This window comes from Panthera tigris, chromosome F2 (assembly GCF_018350195.1).
Source record: "Panthera tigris isolate Pti1 chromosome F2, P.tigris_Pti1_mat1.1, whole genome shotgun sequence".
Taxonomy (NCBI): Eukaryota; Metazoa; Chordata; class Mammalia; order Carnivora; family Felidae; genus Panthera; species Panthera tigris.
Window position 1 is genome coordinate 37,903,662 of NC_056676.1, and position 13,007 is coordinate 37,916,668.

Sequence of the window (13,007 nt, forward strand, 5' to 3'; positions counted from 1 at the left end):
GTACCTTTCATAGATCTGAAAATCTTCAGGGATTAGCTCTTCAAAATGCCCCACCCATCTCATTCTCTGTTTTTGCCTTCAGATATATTTTGAATGTTCTCATATACATTTCTCCTAATATTACTGTCACCTCTGTGTCCCTGATGGATTCTGGGTAATTTCCTTATCTCTATCTTCTAATCTACAACGTTGGTTTTCAGCTTAATCTTCTGCTTAACCTGTCTACTGCATTTTAATTTCTGTAACTTTCAATTTCTGTATGTTTTATTGTTTCTTTTAAATCTACCTGGTTGTTGCTTTTGTTAGGTAAATGTTTTATTTTAAGACAACTGTAGATTCATAAGCAGTTGTAAGAAATAATATAGAGAGATCGCATGCATTTTTGGTGCTATGTATCCAGTGGTAACATCTGGCAAACTACAGTACAGTATTTATGACGAGGATATTGACACTGATACAATCCACTGATACTCAGATTTCCTTCTTTACCTATACTCATTTGTGTATGTATGTGTTTAATTCTACACAATCTTATCACATGTGTGGGTTTAAGTATCCATTACCACAGTCAACATACGGAACAGTTCCAACACTACAAAGACCCTTTCATAACCATACCCACATCCCTCCCACCTGCCTATTGTCTGTACTCACTAATCTGTTCTCCATTTCTAAAATTTCACCATTTCAAATGTTACATAAATGGAATCATACTGTAGGCAACCTGGTGGGACTTTTTTTTTTTTTCACTCAACATAAATTCCTCAAGATTCCTGCAAGCTGTTGCATGTGTCAATAGCTCATTCCTTTCATTGTTAAGTAGTATTTCAAGGTAGGGAAGTACCACAGTTTGTATAACCATTCACCCATGGAAGGACATCTGGGTTGTTCCCAATTGGGGTCTATAAAGAATAAAGTTGCTATGCAAATTTGTGTACAGGTTCAAGTGTGTGCTTGTTCATTTTTTTATAGACTATCTGTTTTCTAATTTCTATTTTCTTAAACATTTTACACATGGTTATAACACATTCTATAACTAATAATTATATGTGAAGTCCTTGGGAGTCTAATTATACTGTTTGTTATTGATGCTGATTCTGCTTATAGGACCTTGTTTCCTCACGTGGCTGCTAAATTTTGTTGAAAAATTTTGGTAATCTTGGTAATCTTAATGTAAGAAAGCCATAAGAATGGTTTAGGGGTGGCTTCATCCACAGAGAATTTTCACTTGTCTTTCTTAGGCTCCCTAGAATGAGGCAAACCCTAAACCACTTTAAGTTGATTTCTGGGACTGGGTTTTCCTAGACCATATAAAAGAGTAAACTATAAGGCTCAAAGTCATTGTTCTTCTAAAACCTCTACTTTGTAATATTCCTTTCCTGGTGGATTTTTTTCCTGACTACTCTTTTCATGGACCATGAAGGACTTTCTCTGGGGACAAAAGATGGTATTCCAATTCTCCACTTTCTGCAAGGCCAAGGCCTTTCTCTTGTTCTTCATCTGAACATGGAAACCCAAGGCTGTGGACCCCTACTATTGGCAAATACTCTCGGGATATTCAAAATGACAATCCTGATTGCCATTTCCTCTTTATTGCTGGTCCCTAGGTATTTTCTTAACTTTCATAGGAACTGAGCTATGCCTTTAAAAGGATGTTTGGTATAATTATTAACTAGTCTTTCATTTTACTGAATGTGAAAGTCAAGAGACTCTAATATGCAAAATATGGACACTGAATCTCCCAAAAGGAAAAGGTCATGCAATACTTCCCAAACATGTAACTATTCACTCTTCAAATTATTAACCTTCCCCTTCACAATATTCCCCTTATGGGCCACGAGCAGTATAAAGAACATGTAGAAAATGAAGGCGATGCCAAGCAATGTTATTTACAGCCCAATTTTCAGAGGAAGTCACCAGGGAAGGTTTTATTAGGTGAGGCTTAAGGACAGGATAAGATGTGGATAGATGAGAAAGTAAGTAAGTCATTTTAGCAGGTAACAGTGGCATTGTTCAGGTATGAACAAAGTAAGAATTTTGTTCAAAAAACAAGCAGCAGAATAACCTTTCTTCTCGAGAAGGTTTCTGTAGGAGAGTAGGAGAGGAGAGCAGTGGAAGCAAGGGCTGTATGAGCTAATATGTAAAGTTAGGTAGGGATTTTCCAGATTTATAATAATGAGAAAGGGACTAGCCAGGTCATCCCAGGCCTAGCAGGATGAGGATTAGGGACAGAAGCAAGAAACTCTATTGTTATATTTATAGAAGTAGAAGAATTTGTTGAAGTTGGCCCATAGTGGGTTGTGTGTAAAGGTGCATAATAAAGATAATACTAGGGAAGTCAGGCAAATACCTAAACCTGGAAGCAAATACCTAAACCTTGCTAAGAAAATTGGAGTTTGATTTTGGATTTTAGGCAATGGGCCTACCCTATAATAATCCATACGGTGCATCTATGTCGATAAGTAGAATATATCCTTCCTCAGGATAGTTTATATGCCACATATATAGACAAACCTAGGATAACAATAAAAACAGCACCTTGTTGTGAAGTATACAACTTGCACAACTGTATGCCATGACCGTGAATTTCGGAGCTATGAAAACATGTGAAGACAAAGAGTTTAAAATCACATTTGTATCTGGGGTCATTCTCTAATAGATGGATAGAGAACAGCGAGACTGAAGGCCAAGAGATAAATTACAAAGCTATGATCACAGTCCTGGAGAAGGACCTTAAATGCATGAACTCAAGCAAGAATAGTGAGAATAAGAGAACAGAATTGAAATGTCAAGAGACAGAATTGACAGGGAACAGAATTGCTTCCATTTGGATATGGAGAGTAAAGATACATTCGGATTTCTGGCGTGGTCAGCTGGGCAGACGGGATAACATCCATTAGTACAATATACTCACCAACATACAAGGAAACTTAGTAGAGTGGGGTAAGGAAGTTGGATACGACCATTTGAGATGCCTGTGGACACCCAGGTTGAAATAACTACAGGGAAAATAGCGAATACAGATTGTATATCTATATCCGAAGCTCCAAAGAGAGATCTGGGGTGATTCAGTGGCATTTTGGTTGCGATTTCATGGTACACAAATGGCAGAAGAAACTATGAGAAAACCAGGATACAGTGTAGTCAAGTTGCAACCCGCGAGAAGAGCAATATTTAACAACTTGGAAGAGAAAGTGAAGTCAACAAAGGAGAGAGCAAAGCAATGTTTTCAGAAATGGGAGGAAACCAGGAAAAAGTGGTACCTGGACTTCACGCAAAGAACAAATTGTAAGGAAAAAAAGAAGATGATCAACAAGAACCAAATACTCACTACAGAGAAAACAAACAGGATGGGGACTGAACAGACCTATTAGAATTTGCAACGGCGATGTGAATTTTATCAGAACAAATTCAGTGGCCTAGTGGGGATGATGGCTAACTGCACTTCACTCCAGAGCGAATGGGTGCCGTGATTAAGGGAAGGGAAAAGCATGGAGAGGAAGAGACCCCCTCCCTGTGTGAAGAGGAAACGAAGGGCAGCGTACAGGCAGGCAGTGCAAAGACGAGGGAGTTCACAGATAGGTTCAGTCATATCGGAGGCAGAAGGCGACTCATCTGCTGAGGCTGCGAGAGTAGTAGCGTGAGGGATGGGAGCCTAAGAGGAACAGTAAATATCTGGAGATCATTATTTTGGAGAACGGAAGAGGGAGTTAATGAGGGACACTTCCAACCGGAGCATTAAGCCAGGGTTTTGTTGAAGTGTAAAGCTATACTTTTGTAAAAAGATAACCAACACAGAATTCTTTCAGCTGCCAGTTATCTTGGTAAAGGAAGGGAGAAGTCATGGCCATATTGATCCAGGATCAGTAGTTTGAAAAGTGGATGGCTCTGAAGTTCAAGGGATGAAGACTCAGCCAATCTGGCAAACCTAGACTGTCTTTGTATCTAATATGTTCAAAATGAATGTAGCATCTTTCTTCCAGACCTAGTTCTTCTAGATGCTAGATTCCCTATCTTAGTGAGTGGTTCTATAGCCCCTCAGATATAAAGCCATCCTTCAGCGCAATCTCTCTCTTATACCTTCACATTCAATCCTATTTATTCCATTTCCTTAATACCAAATCTACACTTTGACTCCACTGTGCCTCTGCACAGGTAGCTCCTTCTACAAGGAAGCATCCTGCAGTCTCTTTCACATCATTCCCACTCATCTTGAATGACTTACTTCATATACCCCCCTCCTGGAAGTCTTAAGTTCCCTTTCCCTCCAATCTGGGGTGAGGGCTCCTGAGAACAGAAAAGGCAGGGTGTATCTCTTCCAAAGCACTTAAACAACTTTATTCTAGTTGCCTATTCTCTTCCCTACACCCACAAGAATAAGTTCCCCGAAGGCAAGGTTACATCTTTTATTTCAAGCACCCAGTACCTGGTGCAGGACTGTTTACTGAATTCACGGAGAATTATAAAAGAAAGCACTAAACAGCAAAATGAAAGAGATTAAGAGTCCACCACTATTTGAAACATCAGGAGGTGATCCACAAAGGAGTACATCACTGAGACAGAGAAATGACATTCAGTGATAATCACCGTGGATTAAACCGCCGTCTCTCCCAGCCTGAGGACGGTTATAATGATAGGGTACGAGTAGGACTCTCAGAGTGCTAGGACTACAGCTCCTGTCCCGCAGTGGCCACAAGCCACCCACCTGAAAGAGCAACCTCACCTTCGGCTACAACAGCCCCACTCACTGCATGAGTAAGAAACAGTGACATGAAAAAATGCTCCTTGGTCTCTGGAGGCCCCTGGGGGAAGCTTTCCTGCACATGTTCTGTGAGGGTTTCCTGGTGATGATTTAGTAACTCCTAGAACTTAAAAATAGTTTTAGGGTATTTTATATTTGTGTTTAAAGAAACAATACTCCTTAGAATCATATCGCAACAGATGTCTCATCATTTTGTTACGAAGAAAAACATTCCAAGGGAAAAGAAAATGTAGACAAGAAGCCATGGGTGTTCATGTGACAGCAGTATCTTTACTCAAATAAGTAACGGATGTCCTGAGTCCTCCCATGGTTAGCATGTGATCCCAGTTCCATAAATGTTCCTCTAAGAATGATATTTAAGCAGACTTATTCCATGTGAAATGTCTATGCAAGTTGTTCCTGAAGTAATTGATATAAATTCTTCTTAACATTAATACACTGTCTTGTGATATTTTAACCATAGACTATCCAGACATTCAATACTTCTTTATTATCAGCAAAATATTGCCACTGTTCTAAAATAATTACCCAAGTCATTTGAGCAAAATCCTTAACCTCTCTAACAGTTCCTCATCTGTAAAATGAGGATAATAATTCCTGCATTCCAGGATTGCTGAAAGGATTACAGTTCGGGCATCTCTGTATATAAAGTAACCATCACTGTGCTTAGCATACAATCTGCTCATCACAAAAAGTTTCTGCTTTTTATTTTCCACAGAATTTTTAGTGATCTTGGTGAAGACAGTTTGCAATTTAATATTTTCCTTTTTGTGGAAACAGAAATAACACTCAGAAATCTAGATCAGGGGCGCCTGGGTGGCTCAGTCGGTTAGGCGTCCGACTTCGGCTCAGGTCACGATCTCGCGGTCCGAGAGCTCGAGCCCTGCGTCGGGCTCTGGGCTGATGGCTCAGAGCCTGGAGCCTGCTTCCGATTCTGTGTCTCCCTCTCTCTCTGCCCCTCCCCCATTCATGCTCTGTCTCTCTCTGTCTCAAAAATAAATAAAACGTTAAAAAAAAAATTAAAAAAAAAAAAAAGAAATCTGGATCATTCAGGGGTGCCTGGGCGGCTCAGTCGGTTAAGCGTCCGACTTTGGCTCAGGTCATGATCTCATGGTTTGTGAGTTCAAGCCCCATATTGGGCTCCGGGCTGACAGCTTGGAGCCTGGAGCCTGTTTTGGTTTCTGTGTCTCCCACTCTCTGTCCCTCCCCCACTCACTCTCTCTCTCTCTCTCAAAAATAAATAAACATTAAAAAAAAAAAAAAAAGAAATCTGGATCATTCACATACATATTCACGTACATGTGGGGGGAGTGTCTCTAAAGTATATATTTTTCTGTGTGCTTATTGGGTTTATCCACTTTGCCTCTCCACGTACAGACTTCTACTGGATTCAACAAAGTTAAGAATTCAGTTGATTAATTTCACAAATAAAAAAGGAAGTATCTGTTCCTTTGAAGCTAGAAATATGCTGTAAAAAGTTATTCTTATGGGGCTATATTGAGTTGGAATTAGATCTAGCAGAGATAAATAGATTTTATTACATACATTCTATTCAGACACTTCAATTCTTTTCTCCTAGAAATCATTCTTAGGATTTCCTCAAAATAGATACGGTTTTTATATCAAACTAGGGACCACACCAATTAAACTATGAACCCATATTTTCAATGTTAAAAGTTGACCTGTCGGGCTGCCTGGGTGGCTCAGTCAGTTAAGCGTCTGGCTTCAGCTCAGGTCATGACCTCACGGTTTGTGAGTTCGAGCCCCGCGTCGGGATCTGTGCTGACAGCTCAGAGCCTGGAGCCTGTTTCAGATTCTGCCTCTCCGCTGCTTGCACTCTGTCTCTCTCACTCTCAAAAAAATAAACATTAAAAAAAATTTTTTTATAAAAAAAACCTGACCTGTCAAAACACTGCAGTTTCATTTCCTTAGCTTAAGTTACAATTCACACACATAAGTGGACAACAATAATTTTCAAATTAGAATTTTGTTATCAAAATAAATACTGTGCAGGAAGAGGCAATGTATAGCAAGCCTGAGATAGCTCTCCTTTGAAAGGTCTGCTTTCAAGATGGGACCCTTGGCTAGCATCTGTGAACCTAAATTTCTACAATGTTCCCACAATTCCCTAACTGATAAGAATGGCTTACCGTGCTTAAATTGTTTGTGCAAACAATATGGTTTATGCTGAATACTGAATGCTTTCCTTCTGAGAGTTTGGAAATTTGGTATGTGCCATGTAATAGGTGCCTGTGTGGTCAGCTCCAATAAAAACCTTGGACACTGAATCTCTAATGAGCTTCTCCGGTAGATAATATTTCATCTGTGTTGTAACAATTCCCTGCTGGAGGCATTAAGCCCTTTCTGTGTGACTCACTTAGGAGAGGAGTCTTGGAAACTTACATGTGGTTTCCTTCAGACGTCGTCCCATGTGCCTTTTCTTTTATTGATTTTTCTTTGTATAACAAATCATACCTATGAGTACAAATATATACTAACTCCTAATAGTACTCCTAGAAAATCACAGAATCTTGGGGTGATTTGGGGACCTCCAACACAGCTGCCATAAAATGTCTTTGATCAAACTATCTTCTACTTTTTTCCCATTTTTATATTACGTTTTGTTAATTTTCTTAGGTACACTATTTAGGAATAGAGAAAATAGACTGAATAGTTAAGACAGATAAATAATTATATAAAATCTGCTATCAGAGAATAATCTCAGTAGATAGGAAATGAAAAAAAGCTAACAACTACCTAATTATAAACCCCCAAACATTTGGTGTTTCTCCTAGATTACAGCCATATTTTAAATACAAATTTTAGAATATTTGCAACAGATCATAACCTCTCAGGACATTTGCAAATCCTCACCAGGTTACTGGCAATTTTAGTAATTTCTTTCTTAGAAATTGATTTCCCTTTGGAGAGTGATAATCAAGCCCAATCGTTTTCATTTCAAAATAGAATATATTAATCAATTTAAAGATGTCTTTTTTTAGTTTTGAAAAGCATAAATATATTAAACATGCATTTGTCCCACGGCATGTCTGCAAATCAAAATCTACCGAAGTGAGAATTCTGAACTCTAAACTGTTCTCGAGAACTTCCCAGTAGCATTTCCAATGGTAGAGAAACTTACATTTTTTTGCAGTGTGGGCATTTTGCCAGAGTGTTGAACCTCAGTTCCATCCACTGTAAATAAAAAGAAAAGATTGAAAAGAAAAACAACTGAAAACTATCCAATCTGATAAGGTGCTTCTCTTAGTTCAAATGTTACCAGGGATCACAGCAGAAGCAACCCCCTTCTCTGGGGGTATAGGCGCTTTCCCCCTCCAACACTTCTTCCGTCCCTTAAAATAAAGTTTGGGACTCTCCTTTGCGACAGTTCCCATGACTTGCCCAAGGCTTTGACGCAATCTAGGTTGGCTTCACAATGAAAACTGAATGTAATGCTGTAATTAGAATGATTTCTTTCAGTCTTATATCTCAGTTCACTCCCAAGGAATAAAAACATATTTTAGGGACCTTCAAAGATGTTTTGCCTTTAAATCTTGAAGACTAACCTTCAAAATATATGAATATTTAAATTCATTACTAGAATGCAGCTATTTATAATCTATTTATGTGGGAAACCCACAAAGTAAGTAAACTAAACAAACGAGGTAGAGGGAGAACTCAAGTCAGGCGGCTGCTCTCGGTTCTGTCCGTGCGTATTCTAAGTAACAAATACAGTCTTTCTACAGCACCAATTTTTTTCCCTTGTAAATGCAGGTAATAGAATGGGCTATCTTCCTTGTTATTGAGATCCTTGAAATGGTTTCCTGGCAGCGGGTGAAAGTCTTTGAAAGAATGTGCAATGTAAGTTTAAAGTAAATCTTAACTACAAAATGTATATTTAAAAATGCCTTGGGGTACCTGGGTGGCTCAGTCAATTAGTTAAATATCCAACTTCAACTCAGGTCATGAGTCGAAGTCTCACGGTTTGTGGGTTCGAGCCCTGCATTAGGCTCTGTGCTGACGACTGGCTGGAGCCTAGAGCCTGCTTCAGATGCTGTGTCTCCCTGTCTCTCTGCCCCTCCCTGACGACACTCTCTCGAAAAATAAAAAATAAAAAAAAATGCCTTTCTCAACTTCCATTTTGCTTGCTTTTCTATACACCTTCTTACAAAGTGTCTGTTTCCTTTATAGTTTTAGGAGAATTCCTTTAAGTACTTCAGTTTTATTATCAAAACAACTTAATCTTTTATTAAAATTAATTTTTGTTTAGGATTCCAAATCACTCCTATCTCTTTTCATAACTTTCCAATTCTAGGTATAGTAGGGTTTCAATAAATTATATATATCCAAATGTTTTCCACACAATAGAAGATAACTTTCAGAAAGTCTTTGATGCATGACGTTTTTTTAATTTTTAAAAAATTCTTGAGTTTTGGGGCACCTGGGTGGCTCATTCGGGTGAGCGTCCAACTTCGGCTCAGGTCATGATCTCCCCAGTTGGTGAGTTCGAGCCCCATGTTGGGCTCTGTGCTAACAGCTCAGAGCCTGGAGCCTGATTTGGATTCTGTGTCTCCCTCTCTGCCCCGCCCCCACTCGTTCTCTCTCTCTCTCTCTCCCTCCCTCCCTCCCTCTCTCCCTCTCTCTCAAAATAAACATTAAAAAAATAAATAAAATTTAAAACTTAAAAAAATATTAACTTTTTAAAAAGATCAAATATATCTGGGTTTTCCTAGGCGTCTCTTTCTTCATTTTTATTTCAAACTTCAAAGAAAGTTAGTTAACCTTGAAATTATCTCTCAGTCATGGTAGGGACATACAGTCCCAACATAAACAAACTAGAGATGAAACTACATGAATGTTCACTCCCTTCTCAAAATCATTATTTTTCAACATCTGGGAATGCCACACCAAGGTTACATTTTTTTTTGCAAGCAACAGTGAATCTTTCTTTCATACTTATTTTGTAACGAGTTAACTTACTGCAAAACTTATACTTTTTTAAAAAAAATTATTTATTTTGAGAGGGGGGTTGAGAGAGAGAAAGCACGCACATGTGCAAGTGGGGGGTGGGGGGGAGCGGATTTCTGACGGTGCAGAGCCCAGTGTGGGGCTTGATCTCACAGACAGTGAGATCATGACCTGAGGCGAAACCAAGAGTCAGTCACTTAACGAACTGAGCCATGCAAGTGCTCCCCACAAAACTTATTCTAAGTAAAAATGCCAGAATTGATGTGCTAATAAACAAAGATTGCTAGAGTTGTACAGAATATTGAGCAGTGAAGAACCTAGAAATCTGATCAGTGCTTTTTTATGTTTTTATAATTAGTTTTAGGACAGCTACTGAACTTGTAACGTCATTTCAAATTTTATTTATAAATAACAAATTTAAGTTTTTCCTAGTTAAAAGAACCAAAGCAGCCAAGGAGGCAATTATGAAACCCTTGAGCGAAGAGGAACTCAAAATCCAAGCCTGAAGGCTAACGTGTGGGCGTAGAAATTCTAGAATTTTAGATGACCAACCTAAGGAGGTGATTTAGTCCAGTAGTATCATTTTATGGTGTTCTTCATTTTAGCACAGATTATGCATGGTAAATTTAATTATAACTGATAAACAAGTAAGACTTCATTATGTAATTAGTAAATTATACAGCCAGCAACCTAACACATCGGGTTTTGTTATCTCCAAGTACTCACTTAAATGCAGCAAACTAAGAACAGAAAATCATCTATTATTAGAAATGATTTTGTCATAACCTATTCAAGGGAATGCAAATACTTGTGCTTTTGAAAGGAAGTTGACTTACTACTGTTCTTTTATCTCAAATGCAGCCTCTGCACTCTTAGAATTGTATTGCCAGAACTTCAATAGGGAAAAAAAAAAACAAATTATCTTTCTTCTATCAGAAAAATTAAAGGCAACTTCTCTAAAACTCTAATCATTTTTAGCGAAGGTCTTCCAATATTTGGCTTATTTCTAACGATTCTATGTAATAGGTAAACTCAGTTTCCTCAAGATATATTTTTAATCAACCTTAGAAGGCTCACAAGAAAGTTACATTGCTAAAAATGAATCATTTGACAATACCTTATTGGATTTTATTTCTTATTGGATACACTAGGCAACCGGTGTCATTACTTTGAAGGATGCAAATTAAAACTATTGTCACTCTCCGCTACAGCACCAAACTGTATGTCCTATATCCAAATAAGGAAAATCTTACCCTGACTGAAGGTACTACATCAGAGCGAAGTTGAACCATCATTTATGACTCAGGCACGTATTGTAGACTGTGTTAGTTTTTACTGAGGCATGTCAGCCCACAGTCAGATACTGGTTGACAAAGCATCTTGACCTACCTTTCATCAGCAACAGAGAACATCTGGCCCGTGGAAATGCAAAATTAAACTACACTGTTCAGTGTCTTAAGAAACTTCTTTTATTTTCATGCGGGGCTAGCTAAATGCTATGTATTCCCTTTATTCTTCTGGAAAATTATTTTCCAAGCAACGTTCCTCCAAACAGTACTCTGACTAGATGATGCCCTCAAAATGATTTGAAGCTTAGAAAATGTTTATAAATACTACATTAAAACTCCCTCCTGGATATTGACAATGATGCCTGGTAAAAGTGCTAAAGAATATACCCATAGGGGCACCTGGTAGCTAAGTCGGTTAGGCTTCGGACTCTTGATTTCAGCTCAGGTCATGATCTCACGGTTCCTGAGTTCGAGCCCCACCTCCAGCTCAGTGCTGACAGTGAGGAGGCTGCTTGGAATTCTCTCTCTCTCTCTCTCTCTCTCTCTCCTTCCCTCTATCCCTCCCTGCCTCAAAATAAATAAATAAACTTAAAAAAAACACATCTATAAAAAAATATTTGTTTAGTTTTTTTTTATCCTAGCAATTCCCAATGACCATGGAACTCTTTATTCACATAACACCTATTATTATCCTGCAAAATGAATGTTCTATTGAATACACTTTGGAAAATATAAATCTAGCTTTTCTAAACATCGTCCATGGTTCCAGCCAGGCTGTGAAATAAATAGTGGGAATACTGTGGATTCATAGTAAATTTAACTTTAGCATTGTAACACTGACATATTAAAAGATGTTATGATAAACAGAAGGTTGTTGAGGACATAGTCCATTATATTGTTCTTTTAGCTTTATCCATGGAAATAATTCTCTTTCAGGTCACAGTATTCCAATAAACCTTCTCCTATGTGATCTTTTTTAAAAAAATCATGAATATCTTGTAATAGAGTATGTTTTCCTCTCTTCATTGACTCTAGAGGTCTCAAAGCAAAAATTCAGACCAATTTTAACAACTGTACAGGAGTAAATACTGTACATATTTATATCCTTATGTATGATTTATCATATTTTTTCTTCCCTTTGTTTTCATTGTCCCGAAATTTTCATATTTCCTTTTCAATGCTATTGAACTTTGTAACTTATCTCAATTGTTTCTAAGCCTTGTAAGCCAAGCTGAAACAAAGTAGAGAAAAAGTAAATGAATCCTAATAGTTAAAAGCTTGAAGGACAAAGGACATATGACAAAGGACATAAGACTATTTGTGGTCAGCATAATAATAAGGATAAGGCAAAGTTCTTGAGTCAGACTTAAAGTATTTGCAGTTTATTTATTTAAAACATTTTTTTAATGTTTATTTATTTTTGAGAGAGAGACAGAGCGCGCGAACAGGGGAAGGACAGAGAGAGAGACACAGAATCCGAAGCAGGCTCCAGGCTCTGAGCTGTCAGCATGGAGCCTGAGGCGGGGCTCAAACCCATGAACCGTGAGACCATGACCTAAGCTGAAGTCGGACGCCCAACCGACTGAGCCACTCAGGCGCCCTAAGCAGTTTATTTATTTTTTACAACACTGAGTAGTTCTCATTAATCTGAAACTCTCAAAAGTAAGAGCCACCCCATTAGGTATGTACTGTGTAATCACCAAAAAATTGTGTTCTAGGAATTTTTAAATCATCTTTAAATATCACATATTAATCCAAAACACCCTTTCCTGCTAAAGAATTAAGGTTTTTAATCATATTCACTGTGTTAATATGCTAATATGATTCACTTGCCTACACTAAATATTAAAAAGAGCTAGTTTTAGAAGTTTGTCTCTGAATTGTTCATTACTTTAGTAGTTTTCTTCTAGTGTGAAAATATCTAAATGCATAAAGTACTTTTTAAAGTATTAAAAATCGTGTCATATACATGTATTTTAACCTCTCAA

The 13,007-nt window shown here is 37.9% G+C and overlaps 1 protein-coding gene across 2 annotated transcripts in view; it reads right to left on the reverse strand.

Moving 5' to 3' along the window:
• The window catches only part of PIP4P2 (phosphatidylinositol-4,5-bisphosphate 4-phosphatase 2), a 52,139-nt gene that overhangs the window by 7,976 nt on the left and 31,156 nt on the right, over positions 1 to 13,007 (reverse strand). For both annotated transcript variants that reach the window (XM_007084331.3, XM_042973343.1), the window contains one exon: positions 7,905 to 7,957. In XM_007084331.3, the coding sequence (XP_007084393.1) occupies positions 7,905 to 7,957 (53 nt within the window). The remainder of the gene's footprint in view (positions 1 to 7,904; positions 7,958 to 13,007) is intronic.